Below are 27,736 nucleotides of genomic sequence, written 5' to 3' on the forward strand. Positions count from 1 at the left end.
TAGAGTAACCAATAATTTGTTTCTATTTTCCTCGCTTCGAGCAACAGTAGCAAATTTACACGAAAATCCATATCATCCCAAAGGTATCAAAGTTACATGATGGTATGAATTACCTTCTGGAAACATGAATAACAGCATCATATCTACCAAATAAAATTACAAACTTGCAGAGATGATTATTCTAGGGAATAACTCAAGATAATAATGAAGGAAATTTTGGGGTTTTCTGTCCTCTGCTCATGGATTTCTAAGAGCTGCCAACCGCTTCTCAAGCTCATTAACACCCGAACTGCAGGATGGAATAAAAAATTAGCAAACAAAGAAATAGTTCAATCTCTTTCAGGAAACAAATAGAAAAGGTGGTTTATAAGGCCCAAATTTTATAATATTAGGGTGATTCCAAAAAGAAAAACAGAGATTGCATGATAATAAGTCCCATATTATTGTAAAAAGCCGAAAACCATTGCCAAGTACAGATCCAATACCATGGACAACTAACAGAGGCCGTAGTAGAATATAGAGCACAAAGTTCAAATCTCTGAGGAGGACCTTTGTAAAGTACGTGGGTCTCTACGCTGAAAAAATCATTCCAATCGAGAACAAAAGGGGAGAAGACAGAAGAATACCTGCCAACACCTTCAGTATTCTTTCCTGCAATCCTGCCTTTAGGAGCTGATGACAACTGCAAAAATTTACGTGGAAATCAGACAGCTGCATAAAATAAGATATTGGCTCACAAGAAATCCTGAAATGAAGACGGGAAAAATGCAAAATACCAACCTGTGAGGCAACATCAACACCAATTTCATCTAGAATCTGAAGAAAAGAAAATTAAATAGAAAAAGGTTACTACCGGTTCTTTGTTTTGGAAGCTACAACAGTAAACAATGGATTTAACCTATTATCCTGCCCAAGAAAGCTTGTGCAAGCCCCACAGAAGCACCCAAAACCATCCATTCACCAGCTTTCTAATTTATCCCATCAGTCCCACACCCAAACCTTATGACCCAACACCCCCACCCTTTTTTTGCTCCCAAAAAAAAAAAGAAAAGGGACGAATCACACCTGATTTGTTAGGTCCTCAGTCTCATCTTCAGCCTCATCATTGTCCAGGGCATCATCTATTGCATCTGACATCATTTCAGTCTGCAAGCATGAATGCTAGACTGTTAAATTCCATGAATATGAACTAAAGACTCAAACATGAACTTTTTTCCACATTAATATATTTTAAAAAACAAGCATGATCTTACAGTCATATCCATCTCCGCAGACTGCTTCTGAAATTCCCGTATAACCTTTGCTTGTTTTGCAGGGGCCATTTGCTGCAAGAAAATCTCAGAGATCAGTAGTCTAAAAATCAAGGAATACTTTAAAAGGGGAGATCGATTGTAATATCATGTGTTCAAGCAGATGTCCATAATACAAACATGTATATAGTGATATCAGGATGAATGTCTATAAAAGAGATGGATATTGACCAACAGTTCATACCATAGCAAGCAACTTTCCCCACTAAAGCAAAAGAGAAACAATTTGGTAAACTGGTTACTGTGGACAAAGATGAATATGATTCATATCATCATGCATGTAAAAAGAAATTATATTATATATTATAATATTATTACTGACCTTATTCATAGCTGACATTGCCTTGGTGGCGCCCTTCATGCCAACAGCGGCTGAAGATTGAGCATGCATTGCCTATAAAAAAAAACAAGCATTACTATAAACACAAGGTCAGCTATGAGGCAACTACCTAGATGCAATAGCAGAGGGATGTGCACCTGCGTATGGGTTGCAATGCCTCTCATTTGTGCTCGACTACTTTGTAGCTTAGCTATCTGCTGCCTAAGCCTGACTAGCTGCCGGGCTAGAGCTTTAGTTGCAGCCTACACAGTGTATATGGGGAAAAGAAAAGGATACAAGTCGAACAGGTTTCATCATTCAAGGTAAATGAACTTGACACTCGAGTCTCTAAGGAGAGACATAAATGCAATCAAGTTAAGATGCTAAAAATACCTCATTTCCGGTTTTAGCAGTTCTTTTGATTTCAGCAACAAGTCTCTTTTCCTGCCATTACGATAAATCACATTAGAACCAACCCTAAGAATCCTAAGAAAGACTATCACCGATTGGTACTTGGACGCACCTCTAATTGCAGGGTTCCAATTTCCCTCTCTATACCTGAAGCAAGGCCAAAAGTATACCTGAGTTTCACATTAAAAGTAATGCTACAAAAATAAATATACATATAAATAAATAAATACTGCAAGAATAATACGAAGAGAACACAACAGTCCATTCAATAAAAAAAAAATCTTTAAATTAACTGATACAGAAACATAATCATCAATCATATGACTTTGTAAATGCAAAAAAAAAAAAAAAAAGAGAAGGCCAAGTTGTAGAGAAAATAATCAAATATTACCTCTAGTAGCATGCGCCATTTCTCTCTTACTCTCACGAAGAGCCTCTGCGAACCCCAAAAAAATAAAAATAATGTAAAAGAATTGAAGTAACAAACTAAGAAACCATGATCATTAAGCTTTGACAAGTCAACGCGAATTGTGAACGAAGAGAAAAAATAAATTGCCAGAAACATGAAATTTTTTATTGTTCCAAAGCATGAACATTGAATTGAAGATAATTCAATTAAAACAGATATCCAGGAAAAAGAATAAAGTTTGATCAGAAGTCAAGAGATTAATAGGCTAAAGAAAATGGGGATTGCTGGGTTGTATGATTAGGTACGAAAATTTCGGAATTAAATTACCTTTGGGATTGGGTTTTTTGCTGAAGATGTTCATTTGCCTTTTTTTTTTTTTTTTTCCTGTGTTTGGTGCTTTCAAATGACCTTTTCAGCAGCTAGAGGCTTTGATTTTGATTCTGAAGATATCTTAAAAGTTAAGGGTTCGAAAGGCCAAAAAATTAAAAAAAGCGTGTTTGGCTAATTGGCTCGAAGTCACCCGGAATTTTGCGGGCTTTTTCTTGTTATTATTAGATATACATTTAGCTAATGGACTAATTACAAATCTGGAGCTTCAACTCCATGTAAATAACTAAAACTTATCTGTATTTTTAAAACTTTTAATGGAGTCCTTTATGTTCTCTTAATTTTGAATTAAAACCTGAATATTTTGACCATTTTGAATTTGACCAAAAGAGGGAGCGAAAAATACCTAAACCAAGAAATATATATAGGTAGTATTTGATTATTTCAAAAATTATGATAATTTATATATATGATGATTAAATTATTACATTTATTAAGTATTTGGTTGTTGTGATTTTACATAACGATGATCTTGATTATCAAAAGTAATTAAATAGTTATTTTGTAGGATAATTTATATTTTATATAAAATAATAAAAAAAATTTTATCATCGAGATAAAATGATATATAAAATTAATAATAATAAATTTTATTCATTATTCATTTAATATGTAAATTAAAAATTTACTGCATCTTAAAATTATAATTATCTTATATTATATGTAATTATAATTTCAAACTAAAAATCATTATAACAAGTTCAAAATAATTTACATATTTTTTACTTTTTTTAATATTTTATATATAATATAATTTTTATTATAAATTTATTAGATTGGTTTTATTTTCTAATTCATTTATTTTTAATATAATTTAGGTTATAAAATAAATTTACTTATCAATAAATATATTTAATAATTGAATAATTTAATTATATGTTATTATAAACTAAATAAATATTACTAATATTTTACAATTTATGATCTTTAAATAATCATAAAATTATGAATTTTTATAAATATTACAATATACATTATTATTTTCATACTTTTAAACAAAATAATGTTAATTTTTAATAATACAAATTACAATAATCTTTAATTTTTAAAAATTAATCATTTTTAACAAAATAAAATTATTTGAAATCACAAATATTAAAATTACTTTAGTAATAAAATCACTCCATTAATTATATTATCATGATAATCTTACAAAAGATATCAAATATTACTATATAATAAAATTACATGCAAATTATCTTATTTGCTGTAAGAAAAAATTTTAAATTTCACAAGTTAATAAAATAATATATATATTTTTAAATATATTAAAATTTTAATTAAAAAAATATGCAATAATTTTTTAACCCGATTATAAAATAAAAATATTACATTGCATAAGAAACAAATCCTAAATACATTACCATGATTAAATGGATAATAATTATCAAGTGTGAAAATCCCTGAATTGCAAATTCAACCATTCATAGTAGCAAACACGATTTATATCCACATTACAATGAAGGAAAGTTCTTTTAGATTTCAAAGTTTCCTAGGCATTCACAGTCTGACAATTTACTTTTTTTCATTTAATTAATAAAGTTTAATTTTTAAAAAAAACAGTAATATTTTTTTTTAAAGTAATAAGTTACATTTAATAAAGCATGACACTCATAATTTTTACTTTTTTTTTTAAATTTAAAAAAAATGTGTATGACAAATTTCTTTAGTTATATTATATGATAATAATAAGATGCATTTTTTTTTAATATTGGTTTAATAATGTAATAACATTGATTATTTATATTATCAATATAATAAATTTAAACGAGTGATTGGTTTAGTGCTGGATGTATGATTCTTTGTTAAAAACAATATTTAAATCCTCTATTTCTCAAATAACAAATAAATAATAAATTGTTTCATTTATATACTTTAAAAAATCACTAATTAACCTCTACTTTTGTTTAAAGTTGCCATCTATAACAAAACTATCAAGCAAAAAAAAAAAATAAAATCAAATATATCTAGAATATTACACAAAGAAACTAAAAAAAAAAAACAAAAAAAAAAAGCACACGAGTAAATAATAATATTATCATATTAGTATTTGGTAAGTGAGAAAATATGTAATTGGAAATAATTAGCGAGTAGCAATATCAATTATTTCCAAGCTAATTATTTCCAAATTTTGGTTTCTCAATTCTTAACATTTAACATATTTATTCAAATTTGATTAATTTAAACTTTAAAATTTATTCAAATATATTCAACTTATTAAATAATATAATAAAAGTTTATCCAAATAAACTTTAAAAAATGAAAATATGATATTCTTTATTTAATTTTCAATATTATATTTTATTAAGATTAAAAATATAAATGATTTAATATATTGTCTAATGTTATTTTTATAATATAAATTAAATAATATGTAAATATAAAAATTAAATATTATAATTTCAATTAGATTGAACCTTAAGTTTTGGAGTCAATGCTTGATATGTTTTTGAATGAATTTTACTTTTTTTCAAATCTTCTCAAATATAGAATGAATTTTTAGATTAAGACAGATAATTTGATCTTTAAACAATTATAATCCTTTTGTTTTTATTTATCTTTTTATGTCTTAAAATGATTAATTAAATATTTTTTTATATTATACATTAATATTTTTTTAAAAATTGAACTTAAATATTAAATATAGAAAATAATAAAAAAAAAGTTTAAACAGAGAAACAAAAAATTTGGAACCGACTGAGCATTATTAACCAAAGAAAAAAATGGCGTAGATGAATAGAGAAGGAAATCCAACGGTGAAGCATAATTTTAAATTTACAATAAATATTTTTAAAAATAATTACGTGAGAAATGCGGATAAGGATTACGATTATGACTTTTTGTCAAACCAATTAGACAGTATAAATACGTATCCATATTTTTCCTACAATAACACTGAAACACCCAACTCCACGCGCTACTATCCGCTCCTCTCCTCCTATCTTTTCTTTCCCTCTTCCTCAGCCTGCGGTTTCCTTTTCCTTTTCCTTTTTGTCTCTCCACTCCCTTTCTAAGAAAAAACCAATAGTAATAATAATAGTAAAAAAAATCTCTGAATTCTCTCTCTTTTTTTTTTTCCTTCCTTAAGAAAAAATCATTCCCAAAACCCTGCTTTTGACTCAAAAAATTCACCTCCAAAACTCTTTATCTCCTTCGTCTTTTTTTTTTTTTCCTAACCGAAAGCAAGGGAAAAGTGTTCGAGGAAAGTGATTTCTCGGTATTTTTTTTTAAGCCAAACAAGTTAAATTTTATTTCGAGAAGCTTTTGAGGATTTGGTATTTCGATTTTTTTTTTTGCTTCAATTTCGTAGCTCGACAGTTAGGGTTTTGGGGGAACGGCGTGCTTTATTTACTTCGGGTGAAGAAAAAGATTGTACAGTCTTTTTCCTTGACATTTTGCAGTAAAATTTTTCTAACTATTTCCACAGTATCATCAATTCACCTTAGAATTCCGAAGCGCATTTATTTATTTATTTATTTATTTATTCTCGTTTGGTTAGAGAAATCTCGAAAGTGAAGTGGCGTTGGTTTCTTTTGACTGTTGCATTTGAAGAATTGAAAGAATTAGGGTTTTAGAGTGTTGAATTTTTTCACCGTAGTTGATAAGGTAGGCGAGATGTCGTTATCTATAAAAATGGAAATTGATACATTGGAGGATGTTACTTGTTTGGACCCCGAGCTATTGCAGCTTCCTGAAGTGTCACCATTTGCACTAAAAACCAGCCCTCAACTTGTCGAGGACTTGTTCTCTCAGTGGCTTTCGCTTCCGGAAACCGGCCATCTGGTACTTCTTTTTTAATCAAACTATTGCTATCATTAATTTGCTAGTATTTGTTTAATAATTTGTATAGATTAGATTTTCTGTTCAACTTTAATGTCTACTGCTGCTAATTGTTGTCACTTGAAAGTTATTTTATTTTGAAGTTGACGCAAATTTTTAATATAATAATGATGTTTTTGAACCAAACTGATGATGCAAACCTTATGATTAGTGTAGGTTTCAATGAATGGATGGTCAAAACCAAATAAAAACCATATGAAAAAACTGGTTATTTCAAGGAAGCGACATATGTAACTTGAACATTAAAATGAAAACAAAAAATTAGCTTTGTATTAATAGTACTATAGTACTATGCCATACTAATGGTACTTTACCACACTGTATGTGGGATAAGGACTTACCGTTGTTGATGATGTCACTGTGGTTTACAACTGTGAACTGAGGGGAGCAAATTGGTGCTAACATAGATTCATTGCAATAAAGGACAAATGCTATGATTGTCTGACTCAAAATCATAGTGTAGCTTATTTGGTGGTTTCATGCTAGTAAATGTTTGTTTGATTTTCACCATGTTAATGTTGTGGTGGATGCTACAATGGAAAGTGCACAGAACAGTTCTATGGTATTATCTTGTTTTAGTAATTTTCAGTGAAAATTGTTATTTTGTTTTGCACCAAGATGGTTATGGAGATGTATCACAATCTTGCTGGTTGGAATTTCACTCTAGGGTGACCTAGGATGCGGAAAACTAATAGGATGAGTTATGCAGGCTATGAACTACCATAAGATGTTAGTGAGTTCTCATTAATAGGTTAAGCGAGACATGTCTATTTGCATGGTATGCTATAGACATAAGGATGTCTGCGTTATTTGCCTAAGTTGGATGTGTTGTGTTCGATTTTCTTTTGTGGTTGTAATCTTCATTATTGAACGTCAATTATATTTAGAGCTTGATGTGTCAATCCAACTCGTACCTCTATCCATCCTTTGTTTCAAGGAAAAAAAGGGGGGGGGGGGCGGTTCAAGACTGCATGTATTACCTGTAAATTTATGGTAGAAATTTGTAACATTTTGTGATTTGACTTTGTAAATGACTGTGATAGGAATATTTTCTACTTTCCTAATGATTGAATTTGATATAATATGACACTGGCAATTCAGAAACTTTTCTGCATTTAGATTCATTTTCGTTTCTGGTTGCCAGATTTTCTCCATACTAAAGATTTATCCCAATCAATATATTGGATTTAATGTCATGCAACAAGCTTTTATTTCTCCCTTTTTTAAAATTGAGCACAGGTGAAATCTTTGATTGATGATGCAAAGGCAGGGACCACTGTTAATGCCTCTGCAAACTTTTTTAATGTAAATGTGGTTGGGAGCAATTCATTGCCTTCCATGTTTCCCACTGGCAATGCACCTCCACTTTCTCCAAGAAGCTCATCTGTTTCTCCTCGCACATCAAAGCAGAAGTCCAGCGCATCAGCTCTTGGCTCTCCGTTGAAAGTAGTTAGTGAACCAATGCAAGAAGTCATTCCACAGGTTTGATTTGCTATTGAAGGTCCTCTTCTGGGCTTTTGTTATATTTGAAAGCTATTTTAGATTGGAAATGTCGGTTTTAGGTTTTAATACCTTAAATTGTTGAAAAGTACTTATAAAGTTGTTTATCCGATAATTGCTTGCAGTTTTATTTCCAAAATGGTCGTCCACCAACAAAGGAATTGAAAGAACAATGGCTTTCTAAAATTAATCACCTTTTTAATAATCCTTTAAACGGATTGCAAATAGATGGTGAGATATATATTTGGTCTTTATGTCTTCATTTTATATTTTAAGTTGTTTTTTCCCCTTCACACATCCCTGTCTTCTGGTGATCGAGGGTGAGACTGTCCCCATGAAACTTCAAAAGAATTAATTCTTTTTCTTTGGTTGTACAGAGTTTAAAACAGTGACGAAGGAAGTTTGCAAGCTACCATCTTTCCTCTCTTCTGCACTTTTTAGAAAGATAGATGTACACTGTGCCGGAATAGTGACCAGGTATCTGCTCATGCATCTTTATAAATGAATAGACGTTTCATGTGAAGGAATTACTCTGATTGTTTAAATATGGTCTGTTGAAAGAACTTGTTAGACGGTGTTGACTGCTTCTATTATACATTCTTAAGTTTATCATTTGACTTCAGAGATGCTTTCATTAAGTATTGGGTTGATGGCAATATGCTGACGATGGATGTAGAAACTCAAATATTTGAAATTCTTAAGCGCCCAGGCTGCAAGCACCTCACTCAGGTTTGTTTTGCCTTCCACCCCACTCAGGTTTTCTTTTCGTGTTTGTTTTGAACAAACTATCTTGTTTATCAGTTGTTCTTCTGTTAAAATTATCCTTTTGAACTTTGAAGGCCTAAAGTTTTATGTATTTTATACATTTCTTCATAAGATCATTTGGGACTTGGATGCAGGTTGACTTCAAACCTGTTCTTCGAGAACTTTTGGCAACCCATCCAGGGTTAGAATTCCTGCGAAACACACCTGAATTTCAAGATAGATATGGTATGTATTTCATTAGTGGTCAGTTTTTTTAATAAATGACTATCAAGCAGTGAACTTTATTTCCTGTTTTTATGTATATATATATATTTTTAAATATGTGCAAGCTACATTGATATTTGAATATGCAATCTACTAGTGAGTTTGACTTTAGTGCTATCCCATGGATTGATTCAATCTCAATGATGGTGATGTGGACTAGTGCACATCATAAGCTCATAATTTAGCAGGAATTGTATGCATGGTACATGGCATATAGTGTTACCCTGTTGATGCGTTGGTTCTTTTTTCTTATTTAGAAGAAATAATGACTAAATTTTGCTAGATGTCAATGGATATTCTGAATTACTCAGGTTGAAATTACTAATATCTTTTGAATCTAACCCTAATTCTTGCCCTAGTGGGATAGATGTTTAGTCAGAACATAATTTGATTGTTTGAACACCAGCCAATTCCATCCATTCTGATTTTAGCCTGCAGGCTGAATTTGTCCCTGCTCGATCAAGAAGTGGCATGAATGTGGTGGATCTTGAGCCTCATGATAAAATGTAAATACAGATCAGTTACCAAATGAGAAATGTTTAGTAGGTGAAAAGTTGCATAAAACTCTCAATTTATCTAACTCAATAACGCAATTCCTTGAGTATAATTAATAAATAATGCATAGAGACCATAACTGGTTCTTTTAGGAATTGTACGTATCTATAACTTGCTTGCCTAAAATCATTTGATGGAATAAGCTAACTCTAAGGCTTTATCAAAGGAAGCAGGCTCGTCTCATGTAAATAGGATACCCTGCTGTAACCTGGCTTGCAACTGGCCCTTTCCACTCCCTTCATAATGCATAAAGTACCATAACTGGTTCTTTTAGGAATTGTATGTAGTGTTTATAGAATAGTTGTGTAATTATGGGCTATGTAAACAAAGATTCTAAAGATGGGCATAATTGTGCTTGATTCTTAAGACTGAATGTCTGCTTGAATTTTTACCAAATGATTTGAAATTAGAAGAAAAAAGGCCTTTTTTTTTGGGGGGGGGGGGGGGGGGTGGTTTCAGTCCCTCTGTAATCAAGTTGAAAAAGATGCTTCAAAAAGAGTTGATTGATTGTTATAGTTATTTTAGGGGGTACCATGGATCGTTTCCTTTATCTATTTTTTTTGTTTCTCCAATCATTGGACATTCAATAGTGCATAACTAATTCTGGACAATATAAATTTTGTGTTAATGTTCCAGCTGAAACTGTCATATACAGAATATTTTACCACAACAATAGATCGGGAAATGGGCGTCTTACCCTCAGGGAGCTCAAACGTGGAAATCTGCTTGCTGCCATGCAACATGCAGATGAGGAAGAGGACATTAACAAAGTCCTTAGGTTAGCATCTGGGTGGACTCTTTTAGAATATACATTGCTTTAAATTCTAACACTAAACAGTAAATTATGTAAACTTGGACTTCTGTATCTCTCTCTACTGTTTTATTTGGTTGGTAAAAGCATGGAAGTACTTCATCTTTTTCTCTTCTGAATGGTCAAACAATTGAACATAGCTGAGAGCTTGGGTTTATTAAATTTTTGCGTCATGAATTACAAATGCTTCCTCTTTTAGGTACTTCTCATATGAACACTTTTATGTTATATACTGTAAGTTTTGGGAGTTGGATACGGACCACGATTTCTTCATCGACAGAGAAAACCTTATCAGATATGGCAATCATGCCCTTACCTACAGGATTGTTGATAGAATATTTTCTCAGGTTGGTTGTCTTGGTCCTCGATTCTCAAAACTTCTGAATCAGTTAGTTTCTATTTTCAAGCACAATAAACCTTCTCCTATATATGAGGTTTATGTTGGCTGTGAATGTATGAATTCCATCTCAGGCTCCTCGGAAGTTTACTAGTGAAGTAGAAGGGAAGATGGGTTATGAAGACTTTGTTTATTTCATGCTCTCAGAGGAGGACAAATCATCTGAGCCTAGTCTTGAATATTGGTATATTTTATTTGGTTTTACCTCTCCTTTTCCAAAAGGGATTACATTTACTGTACATCATTTTGCTTATTTGAAGCAAGTTGATTCTTGCTGTACATAAATTTTCAACTCAAGTGACCCTACCCCTCCTGATATTCGTTGGTTGCCATTTGGAAGTTTTATATTATTTTATCACTTGTCTTGCAAAATTTCCTTTTATTCATCAATATCAAAACCTTGACAAACTTTCAGAGCATTGAGCAATGAACACTATTTATCCTTATGAAAATGCAGGTGAAGCTAGAAAAGTTACATGTTTTTTCTTCAATAAGATAAAAATGCACATGGTGCAGTACACTATCCCTTATGTCAACAAATGATAAAGGTTCTGTTGATGCTTTATGACATCTTAAGCATGATGGTGTATTGAAACTGTGGTGTATAATTTTCTGTACATAGTTTGAGAATGCTTTAAAAGTAAGAAGGTGGAGGGGGGGGAGGGTGATCAGTAATAAAGTAAAATGTACATGCTATATTCAAAGAATATTAGCATTATTGTTATGTACTTGTCTGCCAAAAATGGTGCATTACTTTGCATTCAACATTCCTTGCTTTTATTTGTTGAACAGAAATCTTGTAGGATAATCCTCTTTTGTGCCTTATATCAAGGCTTTTCCCCTTGTCTACTAGCTTAGCTTTTCTTGTCTGATTAGCTATTTTTACAGGTTCAAGTGCATAGATTTGGATGGAAATGGTGTGCTCACGCCAAATGAAATGCAATTTTTCTATGAGGAGCAGCTGCATCGAATGAAATGCATGGCCCAAGAATCCGTGCTCTTTGAGGACATATTGTGTCAAATAATTGACATGATTGCACCCGAGGTTCAAGCTACTTGCTTTCTAGTACCTATGGTTTCATTTTATTTGCTTGTTTCACGTGAAGCTGGTTTAACTTGCTGATATTTTGCAGAGAGAAGATTGCATCATGCTACGGGACTTGAAAGGGTGCAAACTTTCAGGAAATGTTTTTAACATCCTTTTCAATCTTAATAAGTTTATGGCATTCGAAACCCGTGATCCATTCCTAATTCGGCAGGTTAGTGATTGCACAATTAGATATTGGGTGCTGAATGGATGCTAGTTTAGTTCTCTGGAATGATAATAGCCTGCTTGGATTTTTTTGTGTGAACAGGAACGCGAGGATCCAACTTTGACAGAGTGGGATCGCTTTGCGCATAGGGAGTATATCAGGCTTTCAATGGAAGAAGATGTCGAAGATGCCTCAAATGGAAGTGCTGAAGTATGGGATGAGTCCCTTGAAGCTCCATTTTAAGGTTCCTGAGATGAGTTTTGTAGGACCTTGTCAAACATACTTGAGGTCAATGAAGAAAGACTGGCTACATGGAGATACTGCAGATGCTGCTTATCGGCAAAGTTGACCAGCCAAAATATCAAGTTGGGTCATATAGCATTTACGCTCATATTTCACCAGCAGTCTATTTGCTAGCCTTTTTGCATACTGCGTTGCACTTAAGTTTGGCAATGAAATTTCTCCAGTTGGGAAAGCCAATTGCTTCTTTCGAAAGGGATGATCCCTGCCTTAACTAAACATCATCCAGGTATCAACAGTGTGCTACTGTGTTAAAGGTCTTTGTTTTATTAATTAGTTAGACAACCATTTGCTGTTATCAGTGCCTCCGTTTGGGGGGGGGCGTATACGGGATTAGGTGTAGTGGCCAAACCGAATCCTTCCCCTTCACTGCCTTTGCTTCTCTTCGGCTCTTCCTTTTTTTCACTTCTGCTCCTCTTTCCTTTTTCTCAGTCTGTACATGTACATTTTTTTTGTTGGATTCAGTGGAAAACAAAGGGTAAAAAACAGTAAGGAACTGGAATTTCAGCATCATGTAAACGGTGTATTCTTTTGTTCTTCCCCGTGATAACTTGGTACTGGTTTCCCTGCACTAGTTTCTTTCTCAGGAATAATTATGAAAAACATCACTTCGGTGGGCTAGGATTTTCTATTTCTAGGGTGATTGTTGAAAATCGTTGCATAGGGTCATTAAAGGCTCACATTGACGAGGTTCCTTCACCAGTGAAATCAATATATATTAGCATTTCGATTTGATTGTGGAAGCTCTCGAGGTTTACTCACCCAAAAGATAATGAAGAACTGAATGAAACACACGAATGGACCTTTCTCGATAACTAATTGCTCGATGTCCATGGCCTTTCATGGAGAATAAATATTTCCAATTAGTTGACGAGTCATAACAATAACAATGATGCAAAAATAAAGTCCGTAGGTTTGAAATTGGTAAATTGATGAAATCAAAATTGAGGAGCCAACGAATAAAAACTGGAAATGTATAACAAGATTGAAAGGCTTCAGTAGAAAGTTTAGGCGGCAGTCTCCTTTTTTAAGTTTCGCCAGCTCTTGCCTTACAATTTCCGCCCTCTGAAGTACAAATGCAAATGCCGAGTATCAGTCACGACGGTTAAAAAGGAAGGCAACAATTTATGCCACAGATCTAAGAGTTGAAAACAAATTTTTACAAATAAGGAGGTGTATCTGAGTGCTATACACACCAACGGGGAAAAATTCACTTCAAGAGCTAAAGATTTTATGCCTTGATTGTCCCCGAAAAGATTCCAAGCCTTTAACCTCTCAATTACCTCATTCAAGTCCCAAACTTCTAATAAATTATTAAATTTGGACTGAGAGTTAAAGTTTAGAACAAATAACAGCATAAAGCACATGATCTCAATCATAAGGTGGCCCAAACTGACCATGAGCGTTGGCTCAATTGGTCATGCTCCTACCTTTAAAGTGAGGTGCCACAGATATGAGATTCAATCTCAGCCATCGCAACCCATTCTATTTTTCTCAGGTTGGGACCTCTTTGTATAAAAATTGGCCTAAACTGTATCAGCTACATCAACTTATCTGGAGGTCAAGCCAGATAAAACACTTGAAAGATGGGCTCTGGAATCAATGCCTATGGCACTCTTGAAAGATTACTGTCTATAGCAGGTGCAGAATTAACTTTGTATACATAAAATAAGAGACAGAGATATAGACAATGAGGAAAGGAGAGAGGGTTTCAAGGATTATGCCAATCTCGGATTCATTAAGGGCTATGCACAACTGAAAAGACAGAGAAAAATCAAACAAGCATAGCATGCAAATAAGACAATGTAAATAACAGTTAAATTAAGGACCATACAGGAAGTTCAAAAGACAGTGGATTACCAGGAAAGCATAGCATGGAAATAATGCAATGGAAAAACTTTAATGATTTACTGACCTTAATCTTTGCCAACATTAACTTGAACCTATCAAAATCATTAAGTGATGTTCGTCTTTTCTGCACGATCAGTTTCCTGCCCCATGAACTGTTCTCCCACTTGTTCTTCACATCTGGACCATTATAAAGCAAGTTTCATACAATATTAAGAAAACAAATACCACCCATTTCGTTTCAAAGTTTAAAGATTTAGCACTCACCAGCTTTCTCCATAGCATCAATCAAAGTCTTCTTCTTAGGAACCCTATTGATATCAATCTTGATATCAGTCAGAGTTAGCCTTTTAAAGTTCATTTGGCTTCTCACCATATCCGGTGCATCAACAAGAGCCTACATCACATTAACAAAGCCATTCCTATAGCTTATTTTCATAATAATAATAATAATAATAATAATAATAATTTCAAGCACACTTTTGTTAACAAACCTAAATCTCAGCTAAATTGAAGAGTATTTAAAACCCATCAACACCCAAAGAAAAGGCAAAAAAAAAAAAAAATGTAATGTATACCCTGTTTTGATCAACGACGTCGACAATGACAACGAGCTTGCCATAGTCCTTGCCGTAGTTAACCAGAGCCACTCTTCCAACCTCCACGTACCTCTTGAACGGCTACAAAAACAAAAAAAAAAATCAAACATATAATTATAGTATTAATATTATTATATATGCATATGAAAATCTTTTTTTTTTGCTCTTTTTGTTGTTGGATCTCTGAGAAAATCAAGAAGAGATGTAAAAAAAAAGTAATGGGGTTTTCTTTCTATAGGAAATTTACCATATTGAGAGATCTGGTGAAGGAAGAGCTACGGCTACGGAGGGGTGAGTTAGGGTTTCTGAAGACCACCAAACCAGACTCACTAAAATACCTTCAACCCCCTAGGGTTTTAGTGTCCTCTTTCATTTACCATTGGGCCCGAAGGGTAGGTTTTCTTTGTTTCGGGCCAATTCTTTTTATTCCTTATTGGGCTTTTTAGTTTGCTTCTGGGCTTCATCTTTTGAATATGACGACTGATTAACATTTTGTGTAATTTTTTTTTATAAAAAAAATTTCGAGATAGATTATTTAATTTTTTAAATTAAAATAAAATATGTTATATTTGATAATTTAATATATGTAATTGCGTATTTAAAATGATTTAATAAATACTCATCAAGAAAATTTAAACTAAAAAATTATTCGACGAGGACGAACTTAATCAATTAAACCAATTATTCGTCGGTGATTTTGTGTAATTTGATCCCTGCGCTACTGCGTGTGCATAACCCAGAAAGATTCTGAAACTTCGAATTTCACCGTTAACATATATATAAAAGAAAAAAAAAAATAACAATCGCCATTGATGCACTACCACAATGCATCAAAAGAACAGAAAAAATTAGCCCCAATATCTAATCTTTTCTTTTCTCTCATCTTTATATTTTATCCGGGACCAAATGGAGTAGACAGACCCAAAATCAACACCTTTTTTTTATGTCTTTGGTATAAGATACTAATTCCTTTTCACCCGAATATGGAAGAAGAATAAACATATAAGAGATGAAAGAAAGTATGAATTTTCCACAGTCAATGTCGAGACTTTTCGTGATTCCCATCAGATAATTCTTGGTGATTTCGACAGCCGGTTCCTGCCTTCTTCCAAGTGTTTGGGGTTTTTAATTTTGAAGGAATTTTGGGCTTTTGGCCGCGTGACAGAGAAAGGGTTAACGGTGAGGTGCAGTTAGAGGGGAGTTAAGGCTGACAAAATCATTTAAACACATGTCAAAACATCTCGTAAGTTGTAGCCACTTGGCTAGTGCCCGACAACAGTTTACCGTTTAAAAGTTAAAATAAAGAAGCCCCATTTCTGCCTTGTCTCCAACAAAAAAGAAGGAAAAAAAGAAGCTTCGTTGGAGGAAATTTTGTAGGATATCCAGTCCGTTGCCAGCAAAAAGTTGGCCTTTCTATTTGAATTCATCGCTCTACGGGTAAGCTTTAAAATAAATACTAAGAAAATGTAAAGATGCAAATTTTGAATGTATCTCTTATTTAGAATTTTCTGCTTTGGGTTCCTTGTAATTTGCATTTGGATCTTCCATGATAGGGGGTGAGAGGGAGAGTTTGTCCAAAAGAAGTGATGGATTGTTTTGAATTTTGAGGAATATTTGAATCTACCATTGATGGTCTGATGATGATTCAAAGGAGAGGTTTCTGGGTTTTTAAGGGAATGAATCAATGAACTGATCTGATATTCAAATGTTGAAGTCTTGAATTATTTAAAGATGCCAATTTTTTTTTGTCTTTCTTTTCTTGTGAGGATGTTTTTCATCATTTCCTTCTTTCTATTTGTCCGTAGCAATGATTTAAATGATTGTATTCACAGTTTCCTATGTATTCTTGAGTATTGTTAAATGTCTTTAGTTTGATTGTGTTTAATGGGCAGTAAATGATTAGCGTCTCTTGCTTAGATGGTTGGTTGTCCTGCAATACAAGTGATGTTTGGTAGAAATGCAGGAACAGAGGAGTTGGAGGCCTTCTATCCCATAAGACCAGGATGCATAGCCACTACACCAAAGACCCGCTTTAGGCCCAGGGTGTGCATCTTTTACTCACACTTCTTTTACTCAAGTTTCAGTGCAATTCTGTTTGGATGCCTAGCATTTTACCAGACATATACCATTTTATTGGTCATGCACTAGCAATACTTATCTATTTTCTCAGGCGGGGAAAACTCTCAGTGCAAGAAGATGACATGCTGCATTCTCTGAAGATGCGTTCACCTGGATATAGCAAAAGTTCTTAAATGGATCCAAAGAGGGGTATGCTTCTTTCTAGTTCTGTTTATAATTATGTTGCTTGACTACATATATATTTATATTTGCAATTTGAACCAAAGAACTGACAGAGAATATTGGACATCGAAATAGGAGTAAGTTTAGCTTTTTAGATGTTGGATAGTATGATCATTTGATTACTAATTTAAGATAAACCCCAAGCTAGAGATAAGATTTCTAGGAAGTGACTTGTTCAGTCATAACTCATAACTTTAAAGTCTTTAATGAAACTCTGGAATTTTGTTCAATATGAGTTTCCCTCTATGAGGCCTATGACCCAAATAAAATCAGTATCATATTTCTTTAAACTTGTGAGAAACCTAAGGAAGTTATGGAGAACTAAATTTGCTCAGGTCAATGCAAAGTAAAGCTGGTATAGATTTACTCTTGCATCATATATTAGCATATGTGTGGGCCAAATTTAATGGCGTTCAAGACAAAAATATACTAATGTTAAACATTAAGATTTTAAATTTATGTTCAGCTCCAACTTACAAATTATAAAGGATTAGAATTGCAATCTTATTACTCTCCCTCTCTTTCCCAATCCCATAACAGTCATATGTCTACTTGAATGCATTTACATGTGTTTATGCCCATGCAGTTTTGTCTCTTTTTCATGATTGTTATTCAACTGAGGTTCTGCTATTTGTCATTTTGGAGTCATTAACCATCAGAACCACCTGTGTAATAACTTATATCTACTTGTGTCTATTTACACTAGTGTGGTTTGCATATACTTATCTATTTAATATCTGTCTAAAGTTAAAACAACTTATCAAATATCAAGAATTTATTATTATTAATTTTATTTGATTTGTTATAGTAGGGTATTCACCCTTCAATCAAACGGGTAGTCTGAGAGTTCCTGTTAGGTTGCTTTGATCCTAACAGTAGCTTTGAGGATCAGAATCAGCTTAGACGGCAAAGGAGGGAACAACTACACATTTCGATTCAATATGTCGAACTAGGAAATCAATTTTAGTATCTCAACAAGTATAAATTATTCATGATTTCATGTGTCCTTTCTTTTTCTCACTTCTAAATTTAGTAGCACCCCATATTGACCTGATTAAAGTTTTATAGCTCTGGAACTGTTAATTGGGTCCTAAAGTGCCGAATTAACATGGTATGTACATTCTATGAATATTTATGTCGTCCTTTCCATTGATTATGCAGTGTTCTATTCGAGGTCATTTTGTTTCTGAAGATGCATTTAGGTAGTTAGACATGTTCAATTATGACTTTATGTTGATTTTGGTAATTTTATTGTGACCATTTTGTTTTTTTCATCCATAATGCTGATTTTTTTCTTTCTCTTATCATCCATGTTTTACTTTTCCTAAGTTGGAAATTGTGACAATTTATCACACTAACCATCCCAAGGAGAGGTATGGCATGTGAAAGACTGAATGTCAGAATATGGTGCCTGTCATTGGGAGTGGAAAGTTCATTACAACACCAATTATCACTGATGATGGCCAAACAATAGATGTTCAAGGTTGCCATGTGACAGGTGCTGTTTCAGACAAGAAAGCGGCTCAGTGGATGCTTACCTTGCATCAAATCTGTATGCATGGTGTATAATTTCTTGCTCAACTAATTGGATCTTCCATATACTTTTGTTTACTCTTGAGGTACTGCTCAATCTCTTTAGTACTTATATTACAGCAATAAGTTCAGTAGATACTTTAAGGCTTCTGGCCTGTCTCATACTTGATTATAACCTTTTCTTTTTAGGATACAATTCTTATGGCCTTGAAACTTGTAAAATTCTACCATAGGTGCTTATTGATATTTTATGTTGTAAGCTGTGTTAATCTAAGAAAATTCCTATTTCAAAAAGCATTCTTGTTATAAAGGGCTTCATTTGTGGTTTTGGATCATCTATGTATCTATCTGATAATTATAATTGTAGCTTTGTTTAAATTTCAGTGATCTTTAACGTACTTGATCTATTTGGCTTGTAGGTTTGGATGTTATTGAATTGATCAAGTGCTTACCTTTTATGAGAATGAAACTAATCAGGCAAAACTTTGGGATATTCTTTCTATATATTCAGGGGTAGATGATGATATTGGTTATGTTCAGGGTGAGTAGCAGCTGTTGATTGCATTATTTATTACCAAGCTGAAGCTTTTTTTGTTCTCCAACACTTTGGGCTTATTCTTTGATGACCGGAATGAATGACATATGCTATCCAATTGTAATTCTTCTTGAAAATGAAGTAGACGCATTTTGCTGGTTTGAGCGTGCAATGTGAAGAATGGTATAATTTTGCTTGAACTGCTTCAGATTGTTGTTCTATATGATGATTTTAAATGTATATTCATGAAAGGGGTAGATGATGATATTGGTTATGTTCAGGGTGAGTAGCAGCTGTTGATTGCATTATTTATTACCAAGCTGAAGCTTTTTTTGTTCTCCAACACTTTGGGCTTATTCTTTGATGACCGGAATGAATGACATATGCTATCCAATTGTAATTCTTCTTGAAAATGAAGCAGACGCATTTTGCTGGTTTGAGCATGCAATGCGAAGAATGGTATAATTTTGCTTGAACTGCTTCAGATTGTTGTTCTATATGATGATTTTAAATGTATATTCATGAAAGGATAATCCATTAAGTCAAATACAATATTAGCAATTTTCTTTCAAAGGGAAGATTCATTTAAAGTTCGTGTCTTTAATAATTCATTATAAGATGATACTTATGGTATAAAATGCATACAATATTTTATGGGGGGAGATTCATGTGAACTTTGGCTTTCATTCATGTTTACATCTCCAAAAGTGCAAGACTTCTGATTTTGTTTTTGTAACAGAGGGAAAACTTTAGCTGCAATACAACTTCAATAGGAGTGAAATCCCAGCTTGGTACACTTTCACAGGTAATTAAAACTGTTGTCCCTAGGCTTCATCAACGCCTTGGTCTGTGTTCCTTTGCCCCATTATTTTTCTAAATTAGTTCTCTTTACCGATTTACTCCTTGTTATCGTTGACCTTGTTTAGTTTAAACTTATCCTGATAATTTACACCATTAGAAAAAGCTAGTTACCAGAATCAGTTGTTAAATATTTAAGTACCAATATTAGATATGTAGGGGGATCCTATCAAACTGTTTTTATGCCATTTGAAACTTGAGATCCTGACTACAGTCTAAAACTTGGTACTTATTCCTGATCAAGATAAAAAAAAAAAGAAAGAGAATTAGCAAAAAAAGATGCAGCCAATGCCTTTCATGGACATCAATAGTACCCAAAACACAACACTTTGCTTTTTTGCTTTCTTTTTCTTACCATCTTCATAGTCTTATAATTTTTTCTTGTTCGACCAAAATCTCATTTAATTTGTCTGACAGAGGATCTAGATGGTGGGGAGTATTTGTTTGCATTTCACATGCTAATGGTACTTTACCGGAGAGAGTTCTACTTGATCCATGCATTGTATCTTTGGGATGTGAGAGGAAAGAGCTCTATTAATTTGAGTTTTAACTAGAAATGGGCTATATTTTTATATCTAGGAAAGCCATTGTCACAGCTTTAACAGAATTTAAGGTTTCAGAACTTGTGTTGCTTTATTGGGAGTTCCAGTTTCTTTATATATGTTTATTCCAAGACAGAGACCGGTTCCAGGTAATGTGGGCGATGGAGTACAACCCTAATATCTTATTGTCGTAGGAGATGCCAAGTGCAACTTCAGATAGTGGCAGTGCACAAACATTAGATCAAAAGCTGCTAAAGCAATACCGTAAATTTGAAAGAAAAAATGTACTTGCGGAGAAAAACAGTGTACTCGCGGTTTTCCTTGTTGCAAGTGTTCTTGAAACCAAGAATAAGCAGATTCTAAAGGAGGCTAAGGGTTTGGAGATGTTGTCACGGTACTCTCTCTCTTTTGTGCACATAAATCTTCGTGTTGATGCAGCAGTTCTCTGATCATGGATGTCTTTTTCTAGATATTGGGTGATATTACTGGAAATTTGGATGCTAAGAAAGCATGAAAAGAGGCATTGAAGATTCAAAACAAGTACTTGAGAAAGATAGGCTATATTTATATCAACATAGTTAGAGGGGTAAGACTGATTATACATTTGTGTTTTTACATGCAGGCCAAGAAGCCATAGCTGCAGATCAAATTCTATACTCAAAAGATTTTTGTATCCATTTTTTTTTTTTTTTGAGTTTTCCATGTGTTTCTCTTTCCACCTTGTTCATATATATTTATTGATGCCATTTTTGAAAACTGAAATTCTTTTGTGTATAAGATTTTGATGGGATGATTGTGACTATGAACTTTCGTTGTTAAATTTTTATCCTTAGAGAAGTGAAAATTAAATAATAAAAGTATCAATCAAAGCGGGAATTTTATTTTTTTTTCTTTTTTTTTCCTACCTTACAGGCTTACACCATATAGCAATAAAAAACGGTGATAATTATAAATTTATAACAGTGTTCTTTGCCAAGGAGAAGCTTTAGATATATTAATTTCAGAGGAAATAGTTTTTTTATCTCATTAATAAGCAACAAATATATATGTGTATATATATTATAAATAAATGGAGGAAGCTTAATTTTCATCAATCAAGTCTTTTTTTTTATAAAGAATTCGTATTTTCAGAATAAGAAAAAGAGTTACAAATATTGATATTTGAATTCTTAATTTATTGAATATTATTTTTTAAGAATTAAATTAATTAAATTAAAGTTATATTTGAATAAATAATAAAATATATATATATATTATAAATAAATGGAGGAAGCTTAATTTTCATCAATCAAGTCTTTTTTTTTTTATAAAGAATTTGTATTTTCAGAATAAGAAAAAGAGTTACAAATATTGATATTTGAATTCTTAATTTATTGAATATTATTTTTTAAGAATTAAATTAATTAAATTAAAGTTATATTTGAATAAATAATAAAATTGATTACGGTGAGATTAAAAATAAAAATATAAATTACTATAATTATGGTTGAAAAAAATTATTATAGATGTGATTAATTTCAAACATGTATTAAATTTCGAATTTTAAACTATCTTTTTTTATGAAAAGAAAAACAAATTTATGAATCAAGATGCTGGACGTACAAAAGCATACTTTTTCTCCTATCTTAAGCCGGCCAAATTTATGAACCAAAAAAACTCCTAGATTGCGCTCTTTATAGCAGGCCAGCTTGCTTCTTTGATGAATACAAATTTCATTTATGCCCAAAAAAAAAAAAACACAATAATTTATATTGTCTCACTAAATGGGACAATTTGTTAAAACCTTCCTAAATTTAGTATTACAAAACTTTAAAAAAAAAAATCTCTTCTCATTTTTGTACCTAAATTTTCGATAAGTTCATGGTGTAGATTAACTAGTCCTTAACTATGAATGATGCATTGCCATTGAATTAACGCAAGTTTTGCTTACAACAGAATTTGCCTTCCTAATTCTTACCTTTTCTTCTCACCACAATCCTAATCACACTTTTGTCAAAAACAGTTTAATGTTTTTGATCCAATATTGTTTTTTCTTTTTTCTTTTTTTATGAATTTCATCTTTTCTTCCATCTTCAGCTGGTTCAAGGAACAAAGTTAACTCTTCTTTTTTCTTTGAATTTAAAATTCTTTCATATGTTGGGTGCATGAGTTGATGCAATTTTTGCATCACACAATGTTTTCTTCTCTTTGAAGGTGAGATATTTTCATCAATTTTCACAAGGGAACACAAAAAAAAAAAAGAATTTAGCAGAATAAATGTTTCAATGCTAAGAGAAACTCAAGTTTTTTTCTTTTGGTTTCAGATTCAGATTTGAAGTTTGACTTATTCAACCTTCATCTTTGAAGCTTAATGAAAATTAAGAGGCTGCTTTAGTTTAGATCAAAGCCGAATTATCAAACCAAGATGTCATCGAACAATAAGATGAAGGGCCTGCTAAAAGGCCTTAGATACATTTCTCAAATATTTGGTATGTAATTCCATCTCCTTGGTCTTTTCACACTGCAGATTCTTTTATCCACTTTAAGACATAAGAGGCAGAAACTTGCCAGAATTTGGGAGATGCTTCAATTCTTTGGAAAAAAACTTTCCAAACTTTAGCCAAAAATGAGTCTTGCAATAGTTAGTTTGAAAAACAAAGAAAACACCACAAGAATTATGCAAGCCACCATATTTAGATGGATTGCTTTGGTTTTTCTTGCTCATAATAACAAAATGCTCCAACTTTTTGCAGATAATGAAAAAGAGCCTGAAATGCAGATTGGTTTGCCAACAGATGTAAAGCATGTGGCCCATATAGGATGGGATGGCCCATCTGTAAATTCTGCACCCAGCTGGGTAAAATTTAACTACTACTATTACCATGATTATATTAAAAGTTTTCATCTTGTTATAGTCACAAACATGATCCATATTGGAGTATATTCTGGCTTTTGTTTTATATACAGATGAATGAGTTTAAATCACCACCAGGACTTTCATCAGCACCTTTAGCTAATGGAGGAGAAGTTAGGGAGGAAGATCCTGTCAAATGGGTCTCTCAAGGTACCCATATGTTGTTTATCCAACCTTAAGCTGAAGAATTTTCTGCATTATTTGATTCATTTCTCAATTTTTGGTACATGAGTTTTATGCATCACTGTTTTGATAATTAATATTAATTGGTATAATTTAACAGATGGGAGCTGCCGAAAAGGTTCACGGCGTCAAAGTTCTTCATCCAGAGACATGCCAGAACTGCCTAAATCTTCAAAGCGCAGTTCATCAACGGATGGAAATGTTACAGACGAGTCTTCAATGAAGGAAAAGCCAGATAAACCTAGGCAATCAAGGAAGCCTTCCAAGAACTCTTCTTCCAAGGATAGAAAACCCAAGGATCCAAACCAAGCAACTGACTCAACCTCACAAGACCTCCCTGGCCTCCCAAAGAAAAGTGGTCGGCGGAAAAAGTCCAAAGACTCCTCTGTTGACGGATCCTCCAGGCGGCACAGAACCCAGGACTTCGATACTGGATCCGAGTCAGGGTCTGTATCTGGCGCCCTAGAGGAACGACGTAGTAATGCTTCAGGTTTTGAAGAAAGGGAAGTTACCTGAGAAAATTATTGTTTTTGGTTGGTAAACATTGGCACTACTAGCTAGACTCTTTTGCTTTAGTGGAAACCAAGAAGAGTTACATACTTTTTTTTTTGTTTATTTTCCCACCTCAGGGAAACCTTGTATGATCAAAGATCCATTGGAATTAATTGTTGAAACTTGGAACTGATTCTGTGATTCAGGTTTCAATGAAGGAAAAGTTTCATTGCGGGATATTAATTTTTTTCATGGTGCATGCATCAATTACTCCGTAATTTTTATATTGTGTTGAGCCTTCATGAATCATGATTAATGCTCTTAAACAACAGCTTTTTCTCGAGAGTTGCATCAAGTCATGACAAAAATATCGATGCTTTCTCTAAGTATGTCTTAATGGCTGAGCCAGAATCTGGTTAGCTTACTACTTTATTCCTGCTTGCGTTGCATCACAAGAAAAACGAAACTAGGTTGCTCCTGATAATATCTACTTTCCCTCAAAACTAAAACTAAATTGAAGAGAAGGGTTAGCTGAAGGATTGAAGCAAATCTAACACCAAAAACTAGTTGGCAAAATGCCAAAAAAAAAATTTTTTCCCTAAAAATCAAATAAATAGGCAAGCTGATCCATAGTTAAACAATTTCCTGTCTAAAATAAAATGGAAAACTGATGAATATTTGAAACCAAAATGGTAAAAGGTGGTCATTTTCACTTTGCACAAAATAGATACTTCTACTCATCAGTAGTATATATATCCTGACTCACTGTAGTATATATATCCTGACTCATTTCTATCAGACTATCAGTTACCACAATAGGAGCATCTCCAGATACGAATTGTTTTTTGTTTAAAAAAAATGCTGGTGAAGTGGATAATTAGCAACAAAACAATAATATAACTACTTGTCATTGATTCGTTGACCAAAACCAAACAGAAAAACAAAAGTAATTACATCATTTTAACCACTGCAGTACAGTGCCAACAAACGCCCAAAAATTCCTATTAACGAGTCAGTATTAACTTGTTTCTGTAAGATCTATCAGTATTTTTCCTTGCTCTTTGATGATAAACAATCAAAACAAAACCATCAAAAACCCCCAAAACAGAAACAAAACATGAAAAGAAGATGATAACAGACCAGAATAAGAACCACCAATGAAGAGGACAGGATTGGGAATGTCTGGCTTGCTGCATTTCTTCAATTCTCCAAAGCTGCCGTGAATGCTTTTACCATGGCTCAATTTCTCATCAACACACAGTTCTGGATTACCTTTTAACCTTAACTTTTCACCAACCTTAGCAGTAAATTTAGCAGAGAAAGGAACTCTTCCACTCAGATTGTTGTTTTCCAAATTGATTTCACTTACAAATTCCAAGAACCCAAACTCCTCAGGCACTTTCCCTTCAAGATTGTTATTATCGAGTACTAAATAACACAAGTTTGTCAAATGCACCCCCATGGAAGCTGGAATTCCCCCAACCAATCCCATACCAGAAAATCCTATCCCCAGAATACCCCCTAGCTTTTCCCATATTTCTGGTATCTCCCCTCCTAGTAAATTTCCACTCAAATACACCTCCTTCAATCTGGGCATTTCAGCAAAAAACAAAGGAATCCCAAAGTTACCGAAACGGTTAAAACTCAAATCCAAGAACTCCAAACCCTGTAAGTTACTCAAGCTCTCTGGGATTTTACCAGAAAACCCATTTGAACTCAAGTCTAGCTTCAAAAGCTGAGTGAGATTACCAACTGAACAAGGGACATTTCCATCAACATCGTTTCCACTTAAGTCCAGAACTTTCAGTTTCTTCAACTCAGAAAAATTAACGGAAACCTGTCCACTAAGCTTGTTTCTTGATAGTGTAATCTCTTCAACGTTAACCAAATCACCAATCCCATCTGGGATACTCCCATAAATTCCATTTCCAGTCAAAACCAGCCTCCTCAAACTTGTGAAATTTCGAATGATGCCACTGAGAGGACCAACAAAAGCTGGGTTATTTATAAAGACAAGCTCTTCAAGAGAGGACCCGAAAGTTGTGGGAATCTCAGGAACATAAACTTGGCTTTCGATGAAGCATTGGTAGAAGAAAAGCTTGCGTAGATGTTTGAAGGAATTGAAGAGGAGAGGGCTGAAAGTGGAGTTTGGGGAGCAAGGAGGGTTTGGTGCATAATCCGAAACGTAGCCGAAACTCAGTTCTGTGATGTGAACGGTTACGTTGTTCGTGGTGGGGTCGGTGAAATAATCACAAACGACGCCATGTGGAGGGTAGGAACAGAGGTCGTCAGGGAAGAGAGTGCGCCAGGGGATGGCTGAGTTGATGGAGGAGAGAACTTGGTAAACTGAGTCCTGCTCAGCCAAGTTGAGCACAGGTTGCTCCTGTTGCAATGAAATAGTAACTAGAATGGGCATGACAGTGGAGAAAAAGATGAGCTTGAAAATGGAAAGAAAAGCCATTTTTTTCTTGGTTTAGTGGTTTTCTTGAGAGTGAAAAGGGAAGAGAAAACCACAATTGTGTTGGAAGTGTTAGGTAGGGATCAAAGCAGAGATATGGTGATTTTCTTTTGCTTTGCTGGTTCTTGCCGCTTGGTTGTAACATGCAGATATTGTGAATGGACTTGCCACCTTTGGACTTCAGTGTAGACTGGCTCTGCCAAGACGACCTAACTCTGCGCCTCTGACCAATCCAACTTCAAAATTTCTTCCTTATCTTTTGTAACTTGAACCAATATGCTTGGACAAACGAAAGAGCAAAGGAAAACTAAAGAGAGGAGAAAATCAGGGAGAAGAGTTTCTTTTTTTTTTTTCTCGGCGACCAATGAAGTTTGAATCCTATTTCTGTATATCTTCACCAATTGTCTGTAAAAACACACAAATGTTTGGACTTTGGCACCAGAATCGATCATCTAATTGGCCAGACCAGAGATTTAATATAGTACATGTTTTAACTTTTAAGCCCTCCATAAACTACGAACACTTGAGCTCACCATCTAACCACTCAGAAGCACTAACGTAAATCAAAGCGTTCGAGCTTTAAGCCTTAACTCATCAAGAAAAAGGCTGGAGCTTCGGTTTTAACTTCGGTAACAGTGAAAAGGAAAAAAAGTCTGACCAAGGAGTAGCGACAGAAAAACCTGCGGAACAAATATAGCCGCGGGAAGCCGACAGTGACGCGCCGCAGCCGCCGACTTACTGTCCCAATGTCCCATGAAAGCGACATTTAACTGACGAGGAAAGAGACATGTCTTTGCAACGTGTCGGCATTATAGTGGTGAAATCAAAAGTGTCTTTTCTATGGAAGATTGTTTCCAGAAATGACCGTGCATGCGAAGTTCATTTCGCGAAACATATGGCTTATAAGATACCGATAATAAGTTAAAATAGTTCAGATCAACTTGCATCAATTATTTTTTTTTAATCTTTAATT

The 27,736-nt window shown here is 33.5% G+C and overlaps 5 protein-coding genes and 1 long non-coding RNA gene across 21 annotated transcripts; 3 read left to right on the plus strand and 3 right to left on the minus strand.

Moving 5' to 3' along the window:
• Positions 1 to 2: 2 nt before the first annotated feature.
• On the minus strand, positions 3 to 2,967 carry VPS2.3 (vacuolar protein sorting-associated protein 2.3). 3 transcript variants are annotated; one of them, XM_022915559.2, is made up of 11 exons: positions 2,777 to 2,967; positions 2,432 to 2,476; positions 2,153 to 2,187; positions 2,023 to 2,073; positions 1,788 to 1,892; positions 1,633 to 1,704; positions 1,254 to 1,325; positions 1,066 to 1,146; positions 781 to 816; positions 627 to 682; positions 3 to 289 (listed from the first exon to the last, which is right to left on the minus strand). In XM_022915559.2, the coding sequence occupies exons 1-11, from the start codon at positions 2,808 to 2,810 to the stop codon at positions 238 to 240; spliced, it is 639 nt and encodes a 212-aa protein (XP_022771294.2). In that variant the 5' UTR covers positions 2,811 to 2,967; the 3' UTR covers positions 3 to 237. The 3 variants fall into 3 exon arrangements, with proteins under 3 accessions (XP_022771294.2, XP_089609116.1, XP_089609117.1); XM_089752990.1 differs by having other exon boundaries at positions 486 to 682; positions 2,777 to 2,929; XM_089752991.1 differs by having other exon boundaries at positions 486 to 682; positions 2,153 to 2,210; positions 2,777 to 2,830.
• Positions 2,968 to 5,727: 2,760 nt separating this feature from the next.
• LOC111314329 (serine/threonine protein phosphatase 2A regulatory subunit B''alpha-like) lies at positions 5,728 to 13,034 on the plus strand. Of its 5 annotated transcripts, none has more exons than XM_089752908.1 (12): positions 5,728 to 6,619; positions 7,916 to 8,177; positions 8,302 to 8,407; positions 8,554 to 8,653; positions 8,800 to 8,905; positions 9,076 to 9,166; positions 10,397 to 10,538; positions 10,771 to 10,918; positions 11,043 to 11,152; positions 11,857 to 12,013; positions 12,102 to 12,227; positions 12,324 to 13,034. In XM_089752908.1, the coding sequence occupies exons 5-12, from the start codon at positions 8,834 to 8,836 to the stop codon at positions 12,462 to 12,464; spliced, it is 987 nt and encodes a 328-aa protein (XP_089609034.1). In that variant the 5' UTR covers positions 5,728 to 6,619; positions 7,916 to 8,177; positions 8,302 to 8,407; positions 8,554 to 8,653; positions 8,800 to 8,833; the 3' UTR covers positions 12,465 to 13,034. The 5 variants fall into 5 exon arrangements, with proteins under 5 accessions (XP_089609034.1, XP_022771295.1, XP_022771296.1 ...); XM_022915560.2 differs by having other exon boundaries at positions 7,916 to 8,158; XM_022915561.2 differs by lacking the exon at positions 11,043 to 11,152 and having other exon boundaries at positions 7,916 to 8,158; positions 10,416 to 10,538.
• Positions 13,035 to 13,302: 268 nt separating this feature from the next.
• On the minus strand, positions 13,303 to 15,345 carry LOC111314330 (large ribosomal subunit protein eL14z-like). Its single transcript, XM_022915565.2, has 5 exons — positions 15,216 to 15,345; positions 14,948 to 15,049; positions 14,637 to 14,766; positions 14,437 to 14,549; positions 13,303 to 13,586 (listed from the first exon to the last, which is right to left on the minus strand). Exons 1-5 carry the CDS (start codon positions 15,216 to 15,218, stop codon positions 13,362 to 13,364), a joined length of 573 nt encoding a protein of 190 aa, XP_022771300.2. The 5' UTR covers positions 15,219 to 15,345; the 3' UTR covers positions 13,303 to 13,361.
• A 273-nt stretch (positions 15,346 to 15,618) lies between these two features.
• LOC111314331 (uncharacterized) lies at positions 15,619 to 21,594 on the plus strand. 9 transcript variants are annotated; one of them, XR_016332730.1, is made up of 8 exons: positions 15,622 to 16,405; positions 16,861 to 17,011; positions 17,139 to 17,236; positions 18,599 to 18,888; positions 19,314 to 19,520; positions 19,619 to 19,796; positions 20,077 to 20,142; positions 20,613 to 21,594. It is a non-coding gene; the product is annotated as an uncharacterized LOC111314331 (long non-coding RNA). The 9 variants fall into 9 exon arrangements; XR_016332733.1 differs by having other exon boundaries at positions 15,623 to 16,405; positions 20,874 to 21,594; XR_016332732.1 differs by having other exon boundaries at positions 15,628 to 16,405; positions 20,077 to 21,131; positions 21,207 to 21,594.
• A 1,042-nt stretch (positions 21,595 to 22,636) lies between these two features.
• Positions 22,637 to 24,661, plus strand: LOC111313456 (CRIB domain-containing protein RIC6-like). Of its 2 annotated transcripts, XM_022914138.2 has the most exons (5): positions 22,637 to 22,930; positions 23,041 to 23,205; positions 23,470 to 23,573; positions 23,684 to 23,780; positions 23,914 to 24,661. In XM_022914138.2, the coding sequence occupies exons 2-5, from the start codon at positions 23,142 to 23,144 to the stop codon at positions 24,327 to 24,329; spliced, it is 681 nt and encodes a 226-aa protein (XP_022769873.2). In that variant the 5' UTR covers positions 22,637 to 22,930; positions 23,041 to 23,141; the 3' UTR covers positions 24,330 to 24,661. The 2 variants fall into 2 exon arrangements, with proteins under 2 accessions (XP_022769873.2, XP_089608751.1); XM_089752625.1 differs by lacking the exons at positions 22,637 to 22,930; positions 23,041 to 23,205 and having other exon boundaries at positions 23,245 to 23,573.
• A 455-nt stretch (positions 24,662 to 25,116) lies between these two features.
• LOC111313457 (uncharacterized) lies at positions 25,117 to 27,677 on the minus strand. The gene has a single exon (XM_022914139.2). It carries the CDS (start codon positions 26,764 to 26,766, stop codon positions 25,381 to 25,383), a length of 1,386 nt encoding a protein of 461 aa, XP_022769874.1. The 5' UTR covers positions 26,767 to 27,677; the 3' UTR covers positions 25,117 to 25,380.
• Positions 27,678 to 27,736: the final 59 nt, after the last annotated feature.

Source organism: Durio zibethinus, chromosome 23, assembly GCF_047325235.1.
Source record: "Durio zibethinus cultivar Kanyao isolate XHJ-2024 chromosome 23, ASM4732523v1, whole genome shotgun sequence".
Classification (NCBI taxonomy): domain Eukaryota; kingdom Viridiplantae; phylum Streptophyta; class Magnoliopsida; order Malvales; family Malvaceae; genus Durio; species Durio zibethinus.

Excerpts from the sequence above, each read along its gene's own strand:
- VPS2.3 (XM_089752990.1), bottom strand. The coding sequence starts at position 2,810 with ATGAACATCTTCAGCAAAAAACCCAATCCCAAAG. Across the intron at positions 2,477-2,776 it reads CAAAAAACCCAATCCCAAAG|AGGCTCTTCGTGAGAGTAAG; the intron begins GTAATTTAATTC and ends TGGGGTTCGCAG. Across the intron at positions 817-1,065 it reads CTGAGGACCTAACAAATCAG|ATTCTAGATGAAATTGGTGT; the intron begins GTGTGATTCGTC and ends TCTTTTCTTCAG.
- LOC111314329 (XM_022915560.2), top strand. The coding sequence starts at position 6,452 with ATGTCGTTATCTATAAAAATGGAAATTGATACATTGGAGGATGTTACT. Across the intron at positions 8,408-8,553 it reads AAACGGATTGCAAATAGATG|AGTTTAAAACAGTGACGAAG; the intron begins GTGAGATATATA and ends TTGGTTGTACAG. Across the intron at positions 8,654-8,799 it reads TGTGCCGGAATAGTGACCAG|AGATGCTTTCATTAAGTATT; the intron begins GTATCTGCTCAT and ends ATTTGACTTCAG.
- LOC111314330 (XM_022915565.2), bottom strand. Across the intron at positions 14,550-14,636 it reads TGATGCTATGGAGAAAGCTG|ATGTGAAGAACAAGTGGGAG; the intron begins GTGAGTGCTAAA and ends ATAATGGTCCAG. Across the intron at positions 13,587-14,436 it reads TAATGTTGGCAAAGATTAAG|AGGGCGGAAATTGTAAGGCA; the intron begins GTCAGTAAATCA and ends TTTGTACTTCAG.
- LOC111313456 (XM_089752625.1), top strand. The coding sequence starts at position 23,343 with ATGAGTCTTGCAATAGTTAGTTTGAAAAACAAAGAAAACACCACAAGA. Across the intron at positions 23,574-23,683 it reads TAAATTCTGCACCCAGCTGG|ATGAATGAGTTTAAATCACC; the intron begins GTAAAATTTAAC and ends TTTTATATACAG. Across the intron at positions 23,781-23,913 it reads TGTCAAATGGGTCTCTCAAG|ATGGGAGCTGCCGAAAAGGT; the intron begins GTACCCATATGT and ends ATAATTTAACAG.
- LOC111313457 (XM_022914139.2), bottom strand. The coding sequence starts at position 26,766 with ATGGCTTTTCTTTCCATTTTCAAGCTCATCTTTTTCTCCACTGTCATG.